We start from the raw sequence: 26532 nt of genomic DNA on the forward strand, positions 1-26532 counted from the left end.
TCAGGGAAGCCCAACTGTTAGGTGTTTCTAGAGGCACCATATCGAAGATCTATATGGCATACAGGGCAAGTGGAAAAACGTCGCTCTGCTAAGTCACAACGCGGACGAATGTGTGTGTTGAGTGAACATTATAGACTCTCATTCAAAAGAATTGTGACGAAAAAAAGAGGCGACAGCAGCAAAAATCTCTGCAGAAGTGAATGTTGCACACACGAACCCTGTCAGTTCCAAAACAACACGAAGGGAGCTCCATAAGCAGGGAACTGCAGGACGAACTGGAATTTCAAACCCACTAATCAGTGATGCAAGTGCCCGTAACAGGAAAACATAGTGCTGAAGAGATCAAACCTGGCCTCTGAAAATTTGAAAGTCGTTTGGTGGGATGAGACTATACTTCCACTACCTGACCTTTAATAGCAAAGTCTTATGATATTGTGGATGGAAGACAGTATTAGCCGTGTAGAATGGAAGGTTCACGCTCTTCCACAAGCGCTGGCACATTTCCTTCGAAACGTACGTTTTCTGAGTTCAGATAAGAGAGTTGACCGCGTCTGCAGTGGAATGCAGTGTTACTGATGAAGACGATGCACAGGGGTCAGAACGAGACCAAGTGTTGGGACAGAGTGGACGTCTTTGTTTGATATCCAGGTGTGAACATTTTTTCAGATGGATCGGTCACTATTAGACCCTCTCCCCCCCTCCGGCCCTTCCCCCACTGCCCCTTCATGTTCAACTACACGAACGATCGCGAAAAGGGTTGGAAATTAATCCGGGACATAAAGATCATGTGTCCACTCACTGTTGGCCAGTTATTGCTGACGAAATTTCTACCACCATCAGAACTTGAATGGGTTTCATGCAACTCAAGTGCAACCCAATTAGCAATGCGTTCGTGACCTCCTCAAAGCAAGATAGCAAGTACTGAACCGGTTAGTTTTTACACCGCAAGAGTGAAGAACAGAATAAGATCAAGAGAAAGTGAAATAAACAATTCTGAAGTTTGCGAATAAGCTCGCTCCATTCGATAACTATGTCATAACGTTATAGCAGCTTCTGAAAGCAATTTGTAGATCATATTTAGAAAATATGCACAAAGAACAGTTAAAAAGTGAACGAAGGAGACTTTGAATGGCAAAATGATATGAGAAGTCGCTAAATACCACATTTTAGAAATATTACGGAATCTGGAAAGTTCGCACTAAGCAATACAGGGTAAGACGCGACATCTGGTTTTGCTGTCAAACAGCTGTCTGAAAATTATATATTTGTGGCAGAACATTAGTTAGAACACACTAAATAGTGAATGTAACTAAAAAACTCTATGCCTTTTTAAATATAACTTACTACGGCAGGACGTTAGAAATCTCAAACATGACTCGAAGATAGACTCATACTTCAAATGTCACAGCTCCATCGCTTACTCGGCACGACGAGCGTCTTCATGATAACGAAAATTCATTCTCTCTCTCTCCGGGGGACCTACTACGAGGTCTTCGATTTCCTCGGGACGAAGAGGTGCAATCCTGGGACAAATATGACTGACTTTTTATCGATTTGTCTCGTTTTGATTTGACTGTCCCTTGCTGTTTGACGATAATCGCCCACGATCTCCCATCAACTGGGTACTATTGAGAGGGATGTGCATTCTTGAACTATGCCTAGACCAAGAGTTAAGCTTTTCTCTTTAGGGTTCATGAATTCACATTGCTCATATATTGTATGATTCACAACTCATCATCTAAAATTTACAAGGTCTGCTAAGAAGTCTCATAGCACAGAAAATATAGTCAATCATATCACATGAAAGTTCACTCAGTTTGTGTATTTTCGTATTTTCCTTGCTTTTTGTACTATAATTTCAAACAGAATTATTTACTCAGTTAGGTTGAAAGCTATAACCATTGTGCAGTATACGGACCAGTCAAAAATCAGAATCACAACTAGGCGTATAAACGTAATACGAGCTTTATTTCGGAATAAATTTACGGTGGATATAAAAAGGGAGACAGTAACTCAGGTAGCCGTGGGCCTGTCGAATGACAGAGTGAGTATTTTGTTGTACAAATGTATGAAATAGCCTGAGGGAGAAAACTCTGTCGTTTCAGCTGTATTTAATAATGAAGTTGATATTTTAGGAGACATGAATATTGCTAGGGCGTCCTGGAAAGTAATGCCTCCGAATTTTTTATTCTGTTGTCAATATCGGTTGAGGTATTTCATGTCCTGCGTATTACTCGGTCGATTTCCCTGTGCTGGTAGGGAGCTGCGAACTGTACGTGTAACGCGGCGGTGTTTAATGTAACGATGTCGGTGCGTCAGAGGCCCTCAGATAACTGAAAGCACGTATTCGAAGAGTTCGTCTCCTTCAGCACGATAGTGCCATACCACATACGACCGTTGCGACATCTGCAACAATCCGACCTCTTGGGTTCTGTGTCATCCATCACCCTCCATACAGTCGCGACTTGACTCCATCAAATTTTCATCCTTTTCCAAAACTTAAAGACCTTAGAGGACTTAACTTTGATAATGGTGAAGCGGTGCAAGCAGAGGTGAGGTTGTGGCCCCATCAACAAAGTCAAACATTCTGCAGTGACGGCATCAACAAATTGATCTCTCGTCGGGAGAAATGTGTTCACCGCCAGTGTGACTATGTTGATAAATTAATATGCAGACATGAAGATTAATGATGTAGAACATTAATAAAGTTCGTTTTATTTAAAATACTTTAAGAGATTTCACATAAATTCGGAGGCATTACTTTTCAGCACGCCCTCGTATGAATATAAAGCATGCAAATTATAATGTCGAATGAATAGCGAAGGAATTTGAAGTCTGCTCCTCGCATGCTGCGGCGGAAATTGTTGCCATGGCGACAGTGACGTCAGCGTCACCATCAGGCGCAGCTCGTTCACGCTCGGAGCATTTCCGGTTTGGTGCGCTGCGAAAACGAGAACTCTAATTCCGTGAGTACCCCGCTCTCGCTCTACAAACTCTGCCATTTTGCTGGCCGCATTACTGCATATTACTTCCTTAACGCAGTTACAACAGTACATTCTTTGTTCGCTACCGAGTATTTAAATATATGCACTTCAGTTTGTTGTCGCTGACGAATCCTTGATGCCTCTGGATGTTTCAAATCAACACACCCATTCTTTTCGTCATGTTGTGATATAAATGTCTCTTTTTATTGTTCGATTCAGTACCTCTTCATTAATTATTCAATCTGCCCTTCAGTAGCTTAGATTATATTCTTAACTGTTTATCGCCCACTGCTACACACCAGATAAATACCTTCACAAAGTATTTTTCAATACTTAATTTTATTTCAGTCTTATCAAATTTCTGTTTTCAGGAATGTTTTTCTCGTTGTTGACATTGTGAATCTTCTATCCTCCTTTCGTTGCCCATCGTTAGTTATTTTGGGAGTCTGTTTCCCGTTGTAGTTGAGTGCTTCATGAATAAAGCCATATGTGAATTACTTTGGGCCGATCTTGTGTACTGCGTAGTTACGACACAACTGGCGACGAGTTTGGAATAGTTTCCACGTGTGCATTCTCTAAGGCTGTTTCATCACGTTTATTCATTATGGATGCCTTCTACCGGCCTTGACTAAACAGCTTACTTCGGCTGTGTCCACCTCGTCGGCTCCCGTTAACAAAAAGAGTACCAAGAAACTTCCTGGCAGATTAAAACTGTGTGCCGGACCGATACTCGGACTCGGGACCTTTGCCTTTCGCGGACAAGTGCTCTACCAACTGAGCTACTCAAGCACGACTCACGGCCCATCCTCACAGCTTACTTCTGCCAGTACCTCGTCTCCTACCTTCCAAACTTTACAGAAGCTCTCCTGTGAAGCTTGCAGAACTAGAACTCCTGAAACTCTCAAGAGCACTTGCACGCGAAAGGCAAAGGTCCCGAGTTCGAGTCTTGGTCCGGCACACAGTTTTAATCTGCCAGGAAGTTTCATATCAGCGCACACTCGGCTGTAGAGTGAAAATTTCATTCTAGAAACATCCCCCAAGCTGTGGCTAAGCCATGTCTCCGCTATATCCTTTCTTCCAGGAGTGCTAGTTCTGCAAGGTTCGCAGGAGAGCTTCTGTTAAGTTTGGAAGGTAGGAGATGAGGTACTGGCGGAATTAAAAGCTGTGAGGACAGAGCATGAGTCATGCTTGGGTGGCTCAGTCGGTAGGCACTTGCTCGCGAAAGGCGAAGGTCCCGAGTTCGAGTCTCGGTCCGGCACGTAGTTTTAATCTGTCAGGAAGTTTCATCCTAAGGACATCACCCACATCCATGCCCAAGGCAGGATAAGAACCTGCGACCATAGCGGTCGCGCGGTTCCAGACTGTAGCGCCTAGAACCGCTCGGCCACTCAGGCCGGCCTCGAATTTGTGTAAAGACTTCTACCTCTCGTGGATTCTATCTAAGGTGCATATGTGTCAACTTGCCTCTTTACAAGAACCGGCACCCTTACTTTTGATCACATGTGCCATTTGTCCAACTATTATCGCAAACAAACGAATGTCATAGCGGCGCGAGTTGAACTCTGCTGATACCGCAAGAAACAAAACCCGTTATACGGGGCCTGGCGGTTGACCAAACTGAAGCGTGGTGCGATCTGGCAGTCGTGTGACAAGATGTGCCCACTAGGGCGACAAATAGCTTGCACGAGGAAGCGGAAGTGGCGGCGGCAAACAGCGCTGAGCTGACCGAGGCCAGGCAAAGCAGCCGCAGCTGCAGCCGCGACGACAACCACCACAAATCCAGCGTCAGAATTATCTCTTTCCGTCTTATCCTTTCTGTTTTGTCCAGCATGAACATTTGTGCCCTAAGCGGCGAGTTAGTTGGAAGGCTTGCTGCAAGAAAGGCCACATCGTTTCTGTGTGTCGTTCATCGACGATTACCTAGGATATGGAAATTGATGTAAATAGTGAGACTCCAATGCTCGTGATTTCTCCCAAGTTCTTTATGAGTTAAGTAATTCGGCTACAGGTCGATACAGGAGCTACAGCGACGTTAAAGAATTCTCAAACCTATGTGAGTTTAGGCTCTCCGCTGTTGACACTGGTCACGTGGAAGGCGGCCAGTTATAGTAAACAGAATATTGCACTGTTGGGACAATTTACAGCATCTGTCTCTTACATGTCAATGGTTCGCTCTGTCACATTTTCGGTGCTTGCTGATCCCAGTGTTGAGAACTTCTTCGGGATGGACGCATTTCAGGCGTTTGGATTTTCTGTCACTTCTTGCGTCCGATCAGGAACGTATTCCCAGTTGGAAACACTGTGTGAGGAGTTTTCAGAAGGTACATACTGCGCTACGAATTTTTCCAATCATATTTCTTTGAAATCCACGCCTCAGCCTTGTTTTTGTCGTGCAATTCCTATTCCTGTAGCCGTAAAAGATTAAATGAAAGCGGAATTAACAGACATCAATCTCTAGGGGTGGAGCAACCTGTTATGGCTAGTGAATGTTCGTCTCCGCTTTCTGTAGTTCGGAAACCGTAGGGGGAAACTTCGCCTCTGTGGCGACTTCACTACTACTGTCAATGCACAGTCAATCGTGGATACGTATCCTCGCCCATGCCAGCAGGAACTGTTGGCGAAATTATAGGGTGGCCAGCACATTCTAAAATTGATTTGTCTAAAGAGTATCTGCAGGCTCCTGCGGACGAAGAATCTCAGCGAGTTCTGGTTCTTAATACTCCTTTTGATCTTCATCAATATTTGCGCCCTCCTTTTGGTGTGGTTAGCGCCCCTGCTGTTTTACAATCATTTTTAGAGCCTGTCCCGGGTTGAATTAATTGTCTGGATGATCTTGTTGTCACGGGCTCCTTCCTCCACTGCTGATCACTTGCAAAATCTGCGTACATTGTTTTCTGTCTTGCAGTCCGCGAGCTTACGGATTAATCTCGCGAAATCAATTTTTTTCAGCCTTCTATTATTTATTTAGTGTTCGACGTCTCGCGGGCTGAGTTTCGCCCTCTGCCAGAACACATCTCCGCTTTTACGGCCCTTTGTTTAGCTACACTACTGGCCATTAAAATTGCTACACAAAGAAGAAATTCAGATGACAAACGGGTATTCATTGGACAAATATATTATACTAAAACTGACATGTGATTACATTTTCATGCAATTTGGATCCATAGATCCTGAGAAATCAATTCCCAGAACAACCACCTCTGGCCGTAATAACGGCCTTGATACGCCTGGGCATTGAGTCAAACAGAGCTAGGATGGCGTGTACAGGTACAGCCGCCCATGCAGCTTCAACACGATTCCACAGATCAAGTATTGTGACGAGCCAGTTGCTCGCCCACCATTGACCAGACGTTTTAAATTGGTGAGAGATCTGGAGAATGTGCTGGCCAGGACAGCAGTCGAACATTTTCTGTATCCAGAAAGGCCCGTTCAGGATCTGCAACATGCGGCCGTGCATTATCCTGCTGAAATGTAGGGTTTCGCAGGGATAGGATGAAGGGTAGAGCCACGGGTCGCAACACATCTGAAATGTAACGTCCACTGTTCAAAGTGCCGTCAATGCGAACAAGTGGTGACCGAGACGTGTAACCAATGGCACCCCATACCATTACGCCGGGTGATACGCCAGTATGGCGATGACGAATACACGCTTCCAATATGCGTTCACCGCGATGTCGCCAAACACAGATGCGACCATCATGATGCTGTAAACAGAACCTGGATTCGTCCGAAAATATGACGTTTTGCCATTCGTGCATCCAGGTTCGTCGTTGAGTACATCATCACAGGCGCTCCTGTCTGTGATGCAGCGTCAACGGTAACCGGAGCCATGGTCTCCGAGCTGATAGTCCATGCTACTGCAAACGTCGTCGAACTGTTCGTGCAGATGGTTGTTGTCTTGGAAACGTCCCCATCTGTTGTCTCAGGGATCGAGACGTGGCTGCACGATCCGTTACAGCCATGCGGATAAGATGCCTGTCATCTCGACTGCTAGTGATAAGAGGCCGTTGGGATCCATCACGGCGTTCCGTATTACCCTCCTCAACCCACCGATTCCATATTCTGCTAACAGTCATTGGATCTCGACCAATGCAAGCAGCAATGTCGCGATACGATAAACCGCAATCGCGTTAGGCTACAATCAAACCTTTACCAAAGTCGGAAACGTGATGGTACGCATTTCTCCTCCTTACACGAGGCATCGCAACAACGTTTCACCAGGCAACGCCGGTCAACTGATGTTTGTGTATGAGAAATCGGTTGGAAACATTTCCCATGTCAGCACGTTGTAAGTGTCTCCACCGGCGCCAACCTTGTGTGAATTCTCTGAAAAGCTAATCATTTGCATGCCACAGCATCTTCTTCCAGTCGGTTAAATTTCGCGTCTGTAGCACGTCATCTTCATGGTGTAGCAATTTTAATGGCCAGTAGTGTACTTCTCTTCGGACCAGCACATAGTTTTGGCGGCTGGCACTTCACAATGTTGCCTCATCGCGGTCCTAATGCACCGATATGCCAAGGGCTCTGAACGACCTGTTGCTTTTACTTCTAAATCTCTCACTGCGGCCCAGCATTGTTACTCTCAGGCGGATAAAGAGGTTATTGCCATCATCTATGCTCTCAAGAAATTTCAGGTTTTTTTGTATGGTTTCAAGTTTTACCTTATTACTAACCATAAACCGTTGGTTTCCCTGTTTAACTCTCGCACTCTATTGCCTGACACGGTAGCACACAGTCTCCAACGCTCGGCGCTGTTCCGGTCTTGCTACGATTATGAAATCCGTTTTCGACCCACGTCTAAACATCTCATGCGGACGCCTTGTCCCATCTTCCTTTGAGACCTGATCTCATTGATCGTGAAGAACTACCTTGCTTCCATCTTGAAACGCAGGCCGCGCTCGAGGGTTTCCCAAGTACAAGCTCGGGCATAGCAGCTGCCATTGCTGCCAACCCCGTTCCCCACCGGGTAGTTCGGTTTGTTCAACAGGGGTGGCCAGATAAAATGCCGGGTCGGGCTTCGCGCCCTCCGTGCAACTAATTTTACTTACAGCATCGCCTTTCTGTTTTTGGCGGTGTTTTGCGGTTGTCTACGGAAGACCGCTTCAAGGGCATTCCCACTGCGTTACGGCACGTGGTTCTACGCCTTCACCACCCGGACCATTGACGAGTTTCGCTCACTGAACTGTTACGTGGGCGACATGCTTTTTGGCCAGGGACTGATGGAGAAATTGCCCGTTTTGTTGCGGCTTGTGAGCAGTGTGCCCAACAAGGCGCTCCCAGGGAGTCTCTGTCCTCCTGGCCTGCCGTTTGCCAGCCATGGGAACGCATTCACGTAGACGTTGCAGGTCCCTTCTTGAATTCCTGCTGGCTCTTGCTTGTGGATGCATTTTCCCGGTTTCTTTACATTCTCCGGTGTGTGGCGACATGAACTGGGGTCAAAATTCGTATGCTTTTGAGGGTGTTTTCTATTGCGAGTTTGCCTTGCACCTTAGTTTCCGATAATGATCCAGTTCGTTTCTCACACACCTCAACTGTTTTGTTCTTGTCATGGCATTCGTCATGTTACGACTCTGCCATTCAATCCTCAATCAAATGGTGAGGCAGAATGACTAGTGCCTACATTCAAGACCCAAATGAAAAAGTCTGTTGTGGGTGCTTTTCCGGTCGACCCCTTTCTCCGTTTTCTAAGCACCTATCACTTCACGCCTATGGGGGAGCGGTGCTGGGCTGAGATGCTTCACGGCGGACAGCCATACATGTTCCTCCACCTTCTGCCGCGATCAGGTTCGTCCAGCCGCTTCGCACCAGGATCGCCAGTATGGGCGCGAGGTTTGGTCGCTGGCCCAAGTGGACAGTGGCTACTGTTGTCTGCTGCCGGGGTTGCCGTCTGTGTGATGTCCATATGGACGATGGGCTGGTTGCGTGTCACGTTGATCAATCGTGAACCCACTGTCACAGGAAGTTACCGGTTTGTGGCTGTCCCCCCCCCCTCCCCCCCCTGTCCTTTGCCGCGAGCCAGTCGTCGCCTGCTGTGGAGGCGCCCCCCTCCCACTGGCTGCGTCCTGCAGGTGCGGCATTCTGGGTTCCAGCTTCCTGGCGCCAAGTACCAGTCTGTCTCTGGCCTCGGGTCCGTTGCTGCAGCCTGCAGTTCTGGTCTGGCCGCCTCCACCGGCCCCCTGTCCATCATATCAGCCATCGTCGCTGGTGGGTCCAGCCTTGCCTCCCCCCCCCCCCAAACCCCGCCTCCGCACTGGGACCTGCCTGCTGATGACGACGTAGAGCTGGCGTTACCACCCTCCTCTTCAGTGCTGTCGTCGGGCGCCACGTGGGCCCATCGATCTCGGGAGAGTCCGCGTTTCTGTGCGTTATGGTCTTTTGCTCCTGTGTCCGCCCGGCACATCGTCCAGCCCCCTCCGTCGGCACCAGCTGCCGCTGCTCCGGACTCGATGGATGTGTCTCTTGTCAGGCCGCCAGAGTCCCCTCCGTCATCTGAGCGTCCACTTCGCACGTGGGAGAGGTGTGCTATATCCTGCAACTACTGCGTGCGCGCCGAATGTGGCGTCGCCAAGCGTGCATGTTTGAATCGGCCGCCAATTGTACCACCGCGGGACGGCCACTGGAGGGCGCTCGGGGGAGCCGTGCGCGCGACGATGTCTCCATCGCGCTGTCTGATGATGTATTACACATATACCGGGTGATCAAAAAGTCAGTATAAATTTGAAAACTGAATAAATCACGGAATAATGTAGATAGAGAGGTACGAATTGACACACATGCTTGGAATGACATGGGGTTTTATTAGAACCAAAAAAATACAAACGGTCAAAAAATGTCCGACAGATGGCGCTTCATCTGATCAGAATAACAATAATTAGCATAACGAAGTAAGACAAAGCATAAATGATGTTCTTTACAGGAAATGCTCAATATGTCCACCAACATTCCTCAACAATAGCTGTAGTCGAGGAATAATGTTGTGAACAGCACTGTAAAGCATGTCCGGAGCTATGGTGAGGCATTGGCGTCGGATGTTGTCTTTCAGCATCCCTAGAGATGTCGGTCGATCACGATACACTTGCGACTTCAGGTAACCCAAAAGCCAATAATTGCACCGACCTGGGAGGCCAAGCATGACGAAACTGGCAGCTGAGTGCATGATCATCACCAAACGACGCGCGCAAGAGATCTTTCACGCGTCTAGCAATATGGTTTTTCTTTTTTGGTTCTAATATAGGTTCTATAGGTCTATATAGGCACAAAAAAAGAATCGTCTACACACGTCTGGGTCAACATCAAAGGAACTGCCGCCTCGAAACATGTGTTTCAGGAAGATGATCATGAAATAAAGTTTAGTGAGACGACCGTCATAGCAAAGACGTCGCATTATTATGCGCGAATGCACAGAGAGGCTATTGAGATTGCCAAACACTGCAATAATTTTAATAGAAAAGATGAAGGCATTAAGCTGGATAAAATATGGATGTCAACATTGCAGCAACAGCGTGACAACAGATTAATGTCAATTGAGAAAGTTGGCAATATCAGAGATCATAGCACAGTCGACGTCACGTGATTGACAGCGGCGCCCTCTGGATGGCTTATACACTCCTGGAAATGGAAAAAAGAACACATTGACACCGGTGTGTCAGACCCACCATACTTGCTACGGACACTGCGAGAGGGCTGTACAAGCAATGATCATACGCACGGCACAGCGGACGCACCAGGAACCGCGGTGTTGGCCGTCGAATGGCGCTAGCTGCGCAGCATTTGTGCACCGCCGCCGTCAGTGTCAGCCAGTTTGCCGTGGCATACGGAGCTCCATCGCAGTCTTTAACACTGGTAGCATGCCGCGACAGCGTGGACGTGAACCGTATGTGCAGCTGACGGACTTTGAGCGAGGGTGTATAGTGGGCATGCGGGAGGCCGGGTGGACGTACCGCCGAATTGCTCAACACGTGGGGCGTGAGGTCTCCACAGTACATCGATGTTGTCGCCAGTGGTCGGCGGAAGGTGCGCGTGCCCGTCGACCTGGGACCGGACCGCAGCGACGCACGGATGCACGCCAAGACCGTAGGATCCTACGCAGTGCCGTAGGGGACCGCACCGCCACTTCCCAGCAAATTAGGGACACTGTTGCTCCTGGGGTATCGGCGAGGACCATTCGCAACCGTCTCCATGAAGCTGGGCTACGGTCCCGCACACCGTTAGGCCGTCTTCCGCTCACGCCCCAACATCGTGCAGCCCGCCTCCAGTGGTGTCGCGACAGGCGTGAATGGAGGGACGAATGGAGACGTGTCGTCTTCAGCGATGAGAGTCGCTTCTGCCTTGGTGCCAATGATGGTCGTATGCGTGTTTGGCGCCGTGCAGGTGAGCGCCACAATCAGGACTGCATACGACCGAGGCACACAGGGCCAACACTCGGCATCATGGTGTGGGGAGCGATCTCCTACACTGGCCGTACACCACTGGTGATCGTCGAGGGGACACTGAATAGTGCACGGTACATCCAAACCGTCATCGAACCCATCGTTCTACCATTCCTAGACCGGCAAGGGAACTTGCTGATCCAACAGGGCAATGCACGTCCGCATGTATTCCGTGCCACCCAACGTGCTCTAGAAGGTGTAAGTCAACTACCCTGGCCAGCAAGATCTCCGGATCTGTCCCCCATTGAGCATGTTTGGGACTGGATGAAACGTCGTCTCACGCGGTCTGCACGTCCAGCACGAACGCTGGTCCAACTGAGGCGCCAGGTGGAAATGGCATGGCAAGCCGTTCCACAGGACTACATCCAGCATCTCTACGATCGTCTCCATGGGAGAATAGCAGCCTGCATTGCTGCGAAAGGTGGATATACACTGTACTAGTGCCGACATTGTGCATGCTCTGTTGCCTGTGTCTATGTGCCTGTGGTTCTGTCAGTTTGATCATGTGATGTATCTGACCCCAGGAATGTGTCAATAAAGTTTCCCCTTCCTGGGACAATGAATTCACGGTGTTCTTATTTCAATTTCCATGAGTGTATATACGGCGCTCTCGTTGCAGTTCGCCGGTTGTCCTCGGAGGATGCCTTCCGCAGTCGAAGGCGTAATGGCAGGGGAGAGTCTTATGTGTGGACCACGGCATCTCAGACCGGAAGTATTAAGTGATGACAACACCTGCCGTGAAAGCCTTCATTCTATGATCACGGGAGTCTGTTTTCCATTGTATTTGAGAGCTTCGAGAAGCAAGCGATATTTGGTTTTACTGTGTACCCGTCTCACGTACTACACAGTTACAACAATTATGTCACAGAGAGCACAGCACTGGTTCAGTGGCTTGTTGAATGAACAATTCTTCATCCAAGTACTCCTGCCGAACGAGAATATGCACAGAAGCCTTCGCCCGTACGTCTACGAGCGATAATGGCCTACATACGAGGTGTCAGCTTCATCACAGGTAAATGGGATTATACGAATATCCCTACACCAGACTGACCTGTACCTACTTTACTACAAAGAGAGACCCAATCAGTCACTAGCGTTTCAAAATGGTTCAAATGGCTCTGAGCACTATGGGACTTAACTTCTAAGGTCATTAGTCCCCTAGAACTTAGAACTACTTAAGCCTAACTAACTTAAGGACATCACACACATCCATGCCCGAGGCAGGATTCGAATCTGCCACCGTAGCGGTCGCATGGTTTCAGACTGTAGCGCCTAGAACCGCTCGACCACCCCGGCCGGCCACTAGCGTTTCGATGCATCATGTCTTGAGAGAGCTGTGCGTCAATACTTACCGTGAGTCATTAGCCTAAGCGACTAGTTCCAACATGCATGTTTCTGTGCCCTTTGTAACATCAGTGACCTGTTATGATGGTAGTAGATAACAGAGGAGCTCGTGAATCAAGCCTGCCCTCTGTAACCCCCAATTTTTTTCTTCATCGTTGAGTGACTGGTCGTAGGCACTGCCACCTCTGTATCGTTTGATACAAACCAAACCCGCATCTGCCTCATGCTAACCACGACAGTTTACCTTAGCGGTGACGATTCCCCCGGATTATGGGTACTTACGCTCTGGCGCTTGTGGAAACTCGTGCCTGCACGATTTTCTGAATGCAGCGTTTCATTTGATCTGCCCACGATCGAACGTGATATGATCTCGTGTCTTCGTCACCTGTTGGGTGATTATCGCTGTAGCGATCAGATCACGTTCTGGCGAGATCAACGCAGTTACCACGTTCAACTGTTATATTTGTCGAGGCAGCAGAGGTCCTGTTTTAGTAACGTGACAGGTACAACTATTTAGGTTGCCTGTCACTGTAAATACTAAAGAACCGAAACCAATTAACCATTTTATATTTTTTTATCTCTGAACATACGTCGAAATACGTTAAAAACTAGGTGCTAAACTTTTGAAATGATATTTTTTTTACCAAAGTAGGATGTATGTTATGTTGAATGGTGCTCTCTTTATAATTATTCTGTTACGGTATCAAGTTACGAGTCAAAACCATACCACCAATATACTCTCACTCTGTCTCACTGTTGTCGAAGTTACATTTTCAAACATGCTTACAAGTACAAATAAGGGGAACATTTCAATGAAAGCGTGAATAAATGAAGAAACCGCGGCACTGTCACACTGAAATATCACAGGAATTTCATTCTAACCGGAAAAAGTAACAAGAAAATGATAAATGAGGGGATGTACGGAAACTGCAGAATTAGAGCAGTTTTTTCCAATACGGCTTTCGGAAAACATATGTGAATAAATTCGTGGAGCATCCGCATCCTATCTCGATACAAAGCCATTTATCGACCTAGAAAAGAATGTAACGAGTTTAATGTCCTATTAACGATGAGGCCATTAGAGGCGGGTCACAGTATCCGAAGGAGCAAGACCCCGGAACATAAGACTGATACTAATTAAGTAAGTAATTTTAAGAATTATTGTAGCTGAGAAGATTCAGAATGTAGTTTTACAGTTTAGTTTAACTTTCAAAATATTAATGATGTCTCACAGTCTGTATTTATGTTCTAGTTAGTCGCTAATTTCATATTGTAGAGATAATGAAGTACAACCAAAGTCAGTATTCATAGATCCACTTTCCCCGTTTTCATTATCATTTTTAATCCTGAGACACGTACTGCTGATGATTACGACTCTCTCTCCCTTTTGGCACCATTAAAGCTAATAAGGGAGATTTCTGCTGAGCCTTTGACTTTTACCTTCCCATTCACCAAACTGAAATTCTTGTGTGCCTAAGTTGTTGCTAAACTTGTTATGCCACGCGGAGTGGCCGCGCTGTTAGAGGCGCCATGCCACTGATTGCGCGGCCTCTCCTGCCGGAGGTTCGAGTCCTCCCTCGGGCATGGGTGTGCGTGTTGTTCTTAGAATAAGTTAGTTTACGTAGTGTGTAAGTCTTGGGATCGAGGACCTCAGCAGTTTGGTCCTTTAGGAATTCACACACATTTGAACATTTTTTCAAACTTGTTATACGTTACCCCGAAATATTTGAAGCAGAATCATCTCTAATTACTTGTCAGATTTTCTTATGTTAATTGTAACTAACAATGTACGTAACATGTTACGTTTAAAAGAACACCTTTATCCTAATACAAAAATGACATGACTGAGCATGGATATTTTCTTTCTATCGTAAGATGATTGGAATCTTAACGTAAACAGTATGGCTATCATCACAGTGTTAGGGAAGTGGAATTGTTACACTAGACAGTTACACAGACAGTGATGCTGGTCTGATGAATAGTGGCGCTGGCCTAGTGGCGCATGGAAAGTGATTGCGCTGGCCTGGTAGCAAACTGAGGAATGTTATGGTGTTAGTGATGGGCAGTTCTGATCTAACTGCTGACATAGAGCTGATGGCGTATTATGTCCTGTGCTATGGAGGCGTGTGGTTTTCTGTGACACTGGCGTCCAGAAAGTGTTTGTGTCGTTAGTATTGACTTGATTTTTACGTTTCGAAACTGCTGTTGGACTCGTTGACCAGAAATGTTGATGGCAATTATGCTGTTGACTGCCTGCCAGGATGGCTGATGGAACTGAACTTCCATAACTCATATTGACAGCTGGTAAATGTAGGCTGATTTTAGGGTGATTGTAGGTGATATGCCGATGTTATGTTATTGGCTTGAATGATGTGCTAACATGATGTTGACAACTGGCAGAGATATTACAGTATCAGAACAGCTACTGGCAATGATGAAATGGTGCTTGTCTGATAACAAATTTCTTTCAGCTTGGACTCACAAGCCTGAGTGAATATTCTTAACTTCCCCAGTCGAGAAAAAGTTCTGAAATATGCTGATGATGCTGTTTTGATGTTGGGTTGCTGACTGGTGTCAATGTCATTTTAATATTGTGTTCGTGAAAGGTGATAACGCCATTTTGATGTTGAGTAGGTGGTGGATGCTGATGCTATTTTGGTGTCGAGTCACTGACTAGTGATGATGCTGTTTTGATTTTGAATTGGTGACTGGTGATGTTGTCATTTTGATGTTGACCACATCATATTGATGCTGGATTGGTTATGGGTGGCCATACCAGTCTGATATTACATTGGTGGCTGGTGATAATACCATTTTGATGTTGGATTGGTGGATGGCGACCATACGATTTTTATACTGGATTGATTGCGGGTGATCACATTTTGACGTTGGGTTGGTGGTTGGTGATGATACTATTTTGATAACTGGTTGCTGGCTGGGGTCATACTATTTTGATGTTACTTTGGTGACTGGTGACCATACCATTTTGATGATATATTGGTAATGGTACCCATACAATTTTGATCCTGGTTAGGAGGCTGGTGACTGTATAATTTTGACGTTAGACTGGTGTTTGGTGACAATACCATTCAGATGCTGGATTGGTATAAGGTAGCCACACAATTTTAATGCTGGGGTTGGTGATTGGTAAAACATATAGTTTTCATGCTGGGCTGGCGACTGGCGGTGATGCACTTGGACTCACTGAGGCTGCAGTGCCAGAGGTCCATGAGCAGCAGGCTGCCGTTGCAGTGGTGGATGATGATGCTATTTTGGTGTCGAGTCACTGACTGGTGATGATGCTGTTTTGATTTTGAGTTGGTGACTTTTGATGTTGTCATTTTGATGCTGGATTAATGACTACTGACCATATCATTTTGATGCTGGATTTATGACTACTGACCATATCATTTTGATGCTGGATTGGTTATGGGTGGCCATACCAATCTGATATTAGACTGGTGGCTGGTGATCATACCATTTTGATGTTGGATTGGTGGGTGGTGACCATACCATTTTTATATTGGATTGATTGCTGGTGATCACATTTTGATGTTGGGTTGGTGGTTGGTGATACTGTTTTGATGACTGGTGCTGGCTGGGGTCATACTACACTCCTGGAAATGGAAAAAAGAACACATTGACACTGGTGTGTCAGACCCACCATACTTGCTCCGGACACTGCGAGAGGGCTGTACAAGCAATGATCACACGCACGGCACAGCGGACACACCAGGAACCGCGGTGTTGGCCGTCGAATGGCGCTAGCTGCGCAGCATTTGTGCACCGCCGCCGTCAGTGTCAGCCAGTTTGCCGTGGCATACGGAGCTCCATCGCAGTCTTTAACACTGGTAGCATGCCGCGACAGCGTGGACGTGAACCGTATGTGCAGCTGACGGACTTTGAGCGAGGGCGTATAGTGGGCATGCGGGAGGCCGGGTGGACGTGCCGCCGAATTGCTCAACACGTGGGGCGTGAGGTCTCCACAGTACATCGATGTTGTCGCCAGTGATCGGCGGAAGGTGCGCGTGCCCGTCGACCTGGGACCGGACCGCAGCGACGCACGGATGCACGCCAAGACCGTAGGATCCTACGCAGTGCCGTAGGGGACCGCACCGCCACTTCCCAGCAAATTAGGGACACTGTTGCTCCTGGGGTATCGGCGAGGACCATTCGCAACCGTCTCCATGAAGCTGGGCTACGGTCCCGCACACCGTTAGGCCGTCTTCCGCTCACGCCCCAACATCGTGCAGCCCGCCTCCAGTGGTGTCGCGACAGGCGTGAATGGAGGGACGAATGGAGACGTGTCGTCTTCAGCGATGAGAGTCGCTTCTGCCTTGGTGCCAATGATGGTCGTATGCGTGTTTGGCGCCGTGCAGGTGAGCGCCACAATCAGGACTGCATACGACCGAGGCACACAGGGCCAACACCCGGCATCATGGTGTGGGGAGCGATCTCCTACACTGGCCGTACACCACTGGTGATCGTCGAGAGGACACTGAATAGTGTACGGTACATCCAAACCGTCATCGAACCCATCGTTCTACCATTCCTAGACCGGCAAGGGAACTTGCTGTTCCAACAGGACAATGCACGTCCGCATGTATACCGTGCCACCCAACGTGCTCTAGAAGGTGTAAGTCAACTACCCTGGCCAGCAAGATCTCCGGATCTGTCCCCCATTGAGCATGTTTGGGACTGGATGAAGCGTCGTCTCACGCGGTCTGCACGTCCAGCACGAACGCTGGTCCAACTGAGGCGCCAGGTGGAAATGGCATGGCAAGCCGTTCCACAGGACTACAACCAGCATCTCTACGATCGTCTCCATGGGAGAATAGCAGCCTGCTTTGCTGCGAAAGGTGGATATACACTGTACTAGTGCCGACATTGTGCATGCTCTGTTGCCTGTGTCTATGTGCCTGTGGTTCTGTCAGTGTGATCATGTGATGTATCTGACCCCAGGAATGTGTCAATAAAGTTTCCCCTTCCTGGGACAATGAATTCACGGTGTTCTTATTTCAATTTCCAGGAGTGTATTATCATGTAGCTTTGGTGACAGGTGACCATACCATTTTGATGATATATTGGTATTGGTACCCATACCATTTTGATCCGATCCTGGTTTGGAGGCTAGTGACTATAAAATTTTGACGTTGGACTGGTGTTTGTTGACAATACCATTCTGATGCTGGATTGGTATAAGGGAGCCACACAATTTTAATGCTGGGGTTGGTGATTGGTAAACCGTACAGTTTTGATGCCGAGCTGGCGACTGGACTCACCGAGGCTGTAGCGCCAGAGGTCCTTGAGCGGCAGGTTGCCGTTGCGGCCGCCCAGCAGGTAGACGTGGGCGCCCAGCAGCGTGGCGCTGTGCTTGGCGCGGGACGCGGGCGCCGAGCCGTCAGCCGCCGCCGTCACCGCGCTCCACATGCCTCCTGCAGCGACAGAAATCAACACAACACGTCTCAGTCACAGCCGCGGTCCCAGGGTGCACAAATGCAAGACGCTGCTTAGCAAAATACACTACTGGCCATTAAAATTGCTACACCACGAAGATGACGTGCTGCAGACGCGAAATTTAACCGACAGGAAGAAGATGCTGTGATATGCAAATGATTAGCTTTTCAGAGCATTCACATAAGGTTAGCGCCGGTGGCGACACCTACAACGTGCTGATATGAGGAAACTTTCCAACTGATTTCTCATACACAAACAGCAGTTGACTGGCGTCGCCTGGTGAAATGTTGTTGTGATGCCTCGTGTAAGGAGGAGAAATGCGTACCATCACGTTTCCGACTTTGATAAAGGTCGGATTGTATCCTATTGCGATTGCGGTTTATCGTATCGCGACATTGCTGCTCGCGTTGGTCGAGATCCAATGACTGTTAGCAGAATATGGAATCGGTGGGTTCAGGAGGGTAATACGGAACGCCGTGCTGGATCCCAACGGCCTCGTATCACTAGCAGTCGAGATGACATGCATCTCATCCGTATGGCTGCAACGGATCGTGCAGCCACGTCTCGGTCCCTGAGTCAACAGATGGGACGTTTGCAAGACAACAACCATCTGCGCGAACAGTTCGACGTCGTTTGCAGCAGCATAGACTATCAGCTCGGAGACCATGGCTGCGGTTACCCTTGACGCTGCATCACAGACAGGAGCGCCTGTGATGGTGTACTCAACGACGAACCTGGGTGCACGAATGGCAAAACGTCATTTTTTCGGATGAATCCAGGTTCTGTTTACAGCATCGTGATGGTTCCATCCTTGTTTGGCGACATCGCGGTGAACGCAAATTGGAAGCGTGTATTCATCATCGCCATACTGGCGTATCACGCGGCGTGATGGTATGGGGTGCCATTGGTTACACGTCTCGGTCACCTCTTGTTCGCATTGACGGTACTTTGAACAGTGGACGTTACATTTCACATGTGTTACGACCCGTGGCTCTACCCTTCATTCGATACCTGTGAAACCCTACATTTCAGCAGGATAATGCACGACCGCATGTTGCAGGTCCTGTACGGGCCTTTCTGGATACAGAAAATGTTCGACTGCTGCCCTGGCCAGCACATTCTCCAGATCTCTCACCAATTGAAAACGTCTGGTCAATGGTGGGCGAGCAGCTGGCTCGTCACAATACGCCAGTCACTACTCTTAATGAACTGTGGAATCGTGTTGAAGCTGCATGGGCAGCTGTACCTGTACACGCCATCCAAGCTCTGTTTGACTCAATGCCCAGGCATATCAAGGCCGTTATTACGGCCAGAGGTGGTTGTTCTGGGTGCTGATTTCTCAGGATCTATGCACCCACATTGCGTGAAAATGTAATCACATGTCGGTTCTAGTATAATATATTTGTCTAATGAACACCCGTTTATCATCTGCATTTCTTCTTGGTGTAGCAATTTTAATAGCCAGTAGTGTATGAATGATACCCTCTTCTGTACCACTTGTGATTAGCACAGGCTGCTGATGTACACTTACACACAAGACAAATAAGGTACTTTAGAGTAAATTATTTTACAGCTACCGGGATGAACTCGAGACAGTTAATTACTGCCGAGTGATCAGCCCGTTCTTATTTTATATGAATGAACTGCATGAAAGGAGTTTGATGAGGTGAAAATGAGTAAGCAGCTCACAAAATAAACGGATATAATTTATTGCAGTTCCAGCATTTTGTTCGGGAAGAACAGAAAACTGATATCTTATAATTTTTTAAATTTCTGTCACAACTGCGTGTTAATAACGCTGGTGACTATTTCATTGACTGACCAGACCTGCACTGAAAATGCTCACCAAAGCAAAACTCTGTCATATTTGGGCAACGTCCACACACCATACAGTCATACAACAGGTATGGAGCGATCTTGTCATATGCGTGATGCATTCAACAGATAAAACTGCACTGGATGCCTAGATGCAATACAAGTATTGAGTGCTGTTTCATCTGTCCAGTGTATCACTCAATATCTGTTGTGTGACTGTGTGGTGTGTGGACGTTTCCGAAATAAGACAGTGGAATTTTGCTTTGGTAAGCACTTTTAGTGCAGGTTTAGTTTGAAAATGAATGTCTACGCTCTAAACTAGTTATCAGTATAAATTACGCGCAACATCTACATCTACATCTACATATACATTTATAGTCCGCAAGCCACCCAACGGTGTGTGGCGGAGGGCACTTTACGTGCCACTGTCATTACCGCCCTTTTCTGTTCCAGTCGCGTATGGTTCGCGGGAAGAACGACTGTCTCAAAGCCTCTGTGCGCGCTCGAATCTCTCTAATTTTGCATTAGTGATCTCCTCGGGAGGTATAAGTAGGGGGAAGCAATATATTCGATACCTCATCCAGAAATGCACCCTCTCGAAACCTGGCGAGCAAGCTACACCGCGATGCAGAGCGCCTCTCTTGCAGAGTCTGCCACTTGAGTTTGCTAAACATCTCTTTAACGCTATCACGGTTACCAAATAACCCTGTGACGAAATGCGCCGCTCTTCGTTGGATCTTCTCTATCTCCTCCGTCAACCCGATCTGGTATGGATCCCACACTGATGAGCAATACTCAAGTATAGGTCGAACGAGTGTTTTGTAAGCCACCTCCTTTGTTGATGGACTACATTTTCTAAGGACTCTTCCAATGAATCTCAACCTGGTACCCGCCTTACCAACAATTAATTTTATATAATCATTCCACTTCAAATCGTTCCGCACGCATACTCCCAGATATTTTACATAAGTAACTGCTACCAGTGTTTGTTCCGCTATCATATAATCATACAATAAAGGATCCTTCTTTCTATGTATTCGCAATACATTACATTTGTCTATGTTAAGGGTCAGTTGCCACTCCCTGCACCAAGTGCCTGTCCGCTGCAGATCTTCCTACATTTCGCTACAATTTTCTAATGCTGCAACTTCTCTGTATACTACAGCATCATCCGCGAAAAGCCGCATGGAACTTCCGACGACAGAAATTTAAATAAAGAAATATGACTTAGAATTCAAACGTAGTCGAACTTCATTTTCTGTCTTGGGCGGTCAGAGTCCTCGTTTGATGCGGTCACCATGCGTTAAATGGTAGCTACAATCTGGAAAGAGCACTGTATGATTATCCTTGGCCTGAAGTAGAAGAACTGGTTCAGGATTTGTAGGGGGAGAAATCTGTTGACCACATGTATGCATGACTGGTTCACCGAATCACTCACACATTTCGAAATGTAAGATCGAGTATCATAATGTGTTGCCCGTACAGAACGAGAGAGGAGGCTAGAGACACTGCCACTCACCTCCTGCGGATAAAGTATGTAATTTCGCAGTCAATGAAAGCTAGTGGTTTTTCATTCCAGCTGGGAGCTTTGTCGGTGGAATTCCTATCAGAATGAATCAGTAACATAGTGCATTTCACTGCTGCACAAACCGCGTGAGACCAACACAATAGAGACGTGTTATGATACAATTTATATGACAGTATACAGCTTGGCCGTTGGTCACTCACAGGCTTATAGTTGTGGCATTATTTACTGTCCACATATTGCTTTATATGACTTTCCCACCTTTTGCACCGTGACTTCAGCTCTTGATAACAAGTAAATGAAAGACGACGGAGCACTAGCTGTCTAAATGACCTCATGGTCTCTGGTGTGAAATGCATCTTTTGCACAGCTCTATAACTTAGAAGTGTCTGTCTTGATGTGAGCTATGTAAAGAAGTTTAACAGTACGTAGGAACTATTGCTCTTTATTTGTGGGGAGATAAATGAGGGGAAACATCTAAATCTCTAACAAAATTCGCATTTTTTTGTGTCGCTTATGTCGTCGACAAACCAGATAGAAAATATAAGTACATACGCTCACAAATATCGTAGAAGGAATTTGTGAACGTGGACGACAATTCGAGTGGATTATAGGAGATGTTACACTTCTTTACAGATATATGCACGATTTCTTCTTGTTCTGTTTCCAGTTAACATTTCATATAAAAGTAATTTAAGACATCACTTTTATCCTTCCCAAACAGCATCCACTGCGGGGTAAAAAATATCTCTGCCATATTTTTGCTACCTAATATCTCCAGGCATTTCAATTAACCCACTTAAATTCTGTTTAAACTCGACTTTAACATACATCTTATGTGCCAATCTACAATCTCCTCAGGCAATGTTTGCACTTTTATTGACAATACATAAGAATTTTGGACGTCGTACCGCCCAAGCGTTTGTTAATTTGCTCTTCCATAAACCCATGTTTTCTCACATGGCACACTACTCCCTATCGCAACCCCTCAGATTTAGGGGTAAAATTGGCCAGTGGATAGCCCGTCAAAAACTGAACGCAGATCAAGCGCGAAAACAGGAAGAAGGTGTACTGAATTGTGAAAAAAGAACCAAAATAGAAATAGTGAACGGTCCAAGGTCAAGATGTGCAACATCGAATGAATTGCAAGAACCCCGGCGTCGTGGTTGTGTGGTCACGGTGCTGGACAGCAAGCGGGAGAATCGTGTTCAAATCTCCCTCGTATCCCGTATATACAATTTTTTCAATCAATTATGAATTTCCCGTCCGGTCACTGACGAATATGTTCTCCTTCTGAAGTCTTGGCAATTGTCATACTATACACTGGTTACAGAATATGAGTTATGCGGTAAGAATATACACACATCAAAAAAGTTTTGCATCACCTCGGTTCCGAGAGTTCCGGAACCTGTACAGGAAATTGGAATAGAGATCAACATAAACATAACTTCCAACCTTTTTATTGTTCTTAAAAACTACACACTGCATATTGTACCACCATACAGCGAGACCTTCAGAGGTGGTGGTCCAGACTGCTGTACACACCGGTACCTCTAATGTCCGGCAGCACGTCCTCTTGCATTGACGCATGCCTGTATTCGTCGTGGCATATTATCCACAAGTTCATCAAGGCACTGTTGGTCCAGATGTCCCACTTCACAACGGCGATTCGGCGCAGATCTATGACAGTGGGTGATGGGTCACGTCGTCCATAAACAGCCATTTCCAATCTATCCCAGGCATGTTCGATAGTGTTCATGTCTGGAGAACATGCTGGCCACTCTAGTCGAGCGATGTTATCCTGAAGGAAGTCATTCACAAGATGTGCACGATGGGGGCGCGAATTATCGTCCGTGAAGACGAATGCCTCGCCAATATGCTGCCGATATGGTTGCACTATCGGTCGGAGGATGGCATTCACGTATCGCAGAGCCGTTACGGCGCCTTCCAGCGGTGTACGTCGATCCCAAATTTTTCGTATTAGTTTAGCTGACATTTATTTTTTCATATAATTTAAATTAGGTTGTACACTTACTAGTTTCGTAGAACATGCAAAATACGCTTGCCGATAACAGGTACACTAACAGTCAGTATAAAAATTAAGATATTGCGTAAACGTCAATGGAGGTGTGCATTATATCCAAAGATAATGATTGCGTTGTTTACATCATAGGTTATGTAAATCACATCGGCATTAACAATTACGCAATATCCAAATTTATAATTTTATTACCAGTATCATATACCGCAGTGATATAATTACATTATGAATGACAATGGCTAACGCCTTTCGCTTTTTCTGAGAAACCGCTATGTATAAGAGAAGTTAGATTACGAGGGGAGTTCAATAAGTATTGCAACCCTTTTTTCCTGAAAGCAAATTACTGTAGTTTTATTCAGTATTCCAATACATCATATTATTCTCCACTATTTTGACTACAAAACCCTATCTTTTAAGATAATTTCCGTTAAATGCAGTGTCCTTATGCCACTTTTCTGGGCCGCGCGAGGTAGTCGCGCGGTCTCGGGCGCCTTGTCACGGTCCGTGCGGTTCCCCCCTGTCGGAGGTTGGAGTCCTCCTTCGGGCATTTGTGAGTGTGTTGTCCACAGCGTAAGTTAGTTTACGTTAAGTAGTGTGTAGGATTAGGGACCGATGACCTGAGCAATTTGGTCCCATAAGACGTTACCACAAAATTTCCACCTTTCTGGGAGGGCCCGTGTACCGGCATGGCAACGCTGTACTGGTCGACGTCTGAGCCAGCGTCTTTTTGCATCAATAACCTCATCATCCATGTAGTGCTTCCTGCGGAGTGCATTCTTCAGTGGGCCAGACAGATGGAAGTCGGAACGTGTGCGATCTGGGCTGTAGGGTGGCTGATGAAGAACAGTACAATGAAGGCTTGTGTGGTCCTTCCGGCTGAGCAGACTTTTGTGAAACCTTGTGTTGTCATGGGGAAGGAGCGATTCGTCCATAGTTTTATGGCGTCGAAGACGCTGCAATGGTTCTCCAATTTCCTGAGCGTAGCACAATACACTTCAGAGTTGATCATTTTACCTTGAGGGAGGACATCGAACAGAATAACCCCTTCAGAGTCCCAGGAGCCCGTCACCATGACTTTACGGTTGAGACTAGGGCTTGGAACTTTTTCTTCGGAGGAGAAATGGTGCGGCGCCATTCCATGGATTACCGCTTTGTTCGGTTCGCAGCAATAAACAAATGTTCCTGTGACGATGTTCGACAAAAAACTGTCACTATCAGCCTTGTAACACGCAAGCAACTACGCTGATGATCTTCCGTTACGCTTTATTATCTTCTGTTAGGTGGCAAGGAAGCCACGGGCACACACCTTTGAGTAACCTGCGGATGAGTGTGTCAGCGTTACCAACAGAGACGTCCAGTTGTGGAACGAAGTACTTGATGGTGATCAGTCGATCACTTCCATTGAGTGTGTCCAGACGTTCCAACACTGCAGGAATCATACCTCTGGGCGGCCGGCCAGCACGTGGGAGATCGGACGGGTTTGCGCGACCTTGTTGCAATGATGACAGACGCCTCGCCCGACGACTCACCGTGCTTTTGTTCACTGTCAGGAAACCGTAGATATTCCGCAAGCACCTATGAATATCTGCGATGCTCTGGTTTTCCGCTAAAAGTAACTCAATGACAGCTCTCTGGTTGGAAAGCACCTCTTGTTAAAGACGCCGTTTTGGAAGGATACAATAGCGCCGCCACCTGTAGGAAATTCACGAAACCTTAATGGCTGGATCGGGGATATTCCACGATTTCCCACAACAAAATCCGCGTTTTTTCAACGGTAATTGGCCGTGGAAAAAGTGTTGCATTAATTATTGAACGCCACTTGTATATGAAAAAAAAGCTCATAGTAGTTAGACATAACACTATACGCTGGAGATAAATCAATTTTCAAAACTATCTTGTATTCTATAATGCAAGTGCTGCTGATAATGGGCAAGTGCGCCCGATACTAATGAGGCAGTAAATAAATAATAATACTCACTACTAGGCGCGCTTACGCCTAAATACACTGTGTCCCATTTATCTCGATCACCTCAAATAATTTCAAGCAAATTTTGTTTATCTTCCTGAGGGACACTAACCAGAATGGTTACCTTGTTTGGTACTTTGTTACGAAGATCTGATCAGCAGTACACCTTCTTTAAATAACACACTATATTTTTTATTCGATAAGACATTTCCTCTCTTCAACACTTGTTCAGAAATGTATGAAAGTGCACCATTCACAGAAACATGACGTTGTTGAAAACGTGATACAAAACTAACTTTCGCTCTCGTGTGTTAGCACACAGTGTTGGTATGAGTTGTAACATAGCTGATCTACTCGCTTGGGTTGGCAGTAAACTAATGGACATAAAGGAAAATGCAGAGTTACATTCTTCATACATGAATGGCATTTGTTCATTCTCTTAGTTGGTGTACATTCTACTCAAACAAACGTTCAACTGAGCACGGTTAACTGAGTGACTGGTGTGTGTTTTCCTTTGTTGTCAACTTCAGCAAGAAGACGGTTGATGTTATCCCGAGTACCTGAACTAACGCAGGAGACTCAACATTAATTTTGTGTTACCTTTTTAATAACGTCTTGTTTACGTGAATGGTACACTGCGACAAGTTTCTGAACAGATCTTGAGGGCTTCTTCATCTTCGATACTGCGAAACACATCTCTTATACCACAAGCTCCTTGCTCTCCATATTTTGCAAGGAGGTAATATGGACCAAAACAAGAAATAAATGCCCAATAAAGATGGCCTCTCAAATGCATACCTTAAAGGCTATGAGAACATCGGAAGAAGAGATTTTAATATTTATGGCGTTACAGCCATCACATTTGGCATCAAGAAGTTCTCCTTAGAGAAGATGAGAAAGCAGCAGTGGGAAGCTGACGTAATGTGGTGTGAAGTACCGAAGACAGCTGATTTATCCGGTCCTTGCCCGGG

General features: G+C 46.5%; 1 protein-coding gene across 1 annotated transcript in view; it reads right to left on the minus strand.

The window, feature by feature from the left end:
* LOC126176253 (uncharacterized) overlaps positions 1–18187 on the minus strand; it is a 125643-nt gene extending 107456 nt beyond the window's left edge. The window contains exon 1 of the mRNA XM_049923399.1: positions 18040–18187. Coding sequence (XP_049779356.1) covers positions 18040–18187 — 148 coding nt within the window. The remainder of the gene's footprint in view (positions 1–18039) is intronic.
* Between the last annotated feature and the right edge of the window lie 8345 nt (positions 18188–26532).

This window comes from Schistocerca cancellata, chromosome 3, assembly GCF_023864275.1.
Source record: "Schistocerca cancellata isolate TAMUIC-IGC-003103 chromosome 3, iqSchCanc2.1, whole genome shotgun sequence".
Taxonomy (NCBI): domain Eukaryota; kingdom Metazoa; phylum Arthropoda; class Insecta; order Orthoptera; family Acrididae; genus Schistocerca; species Schistocerca cancellata.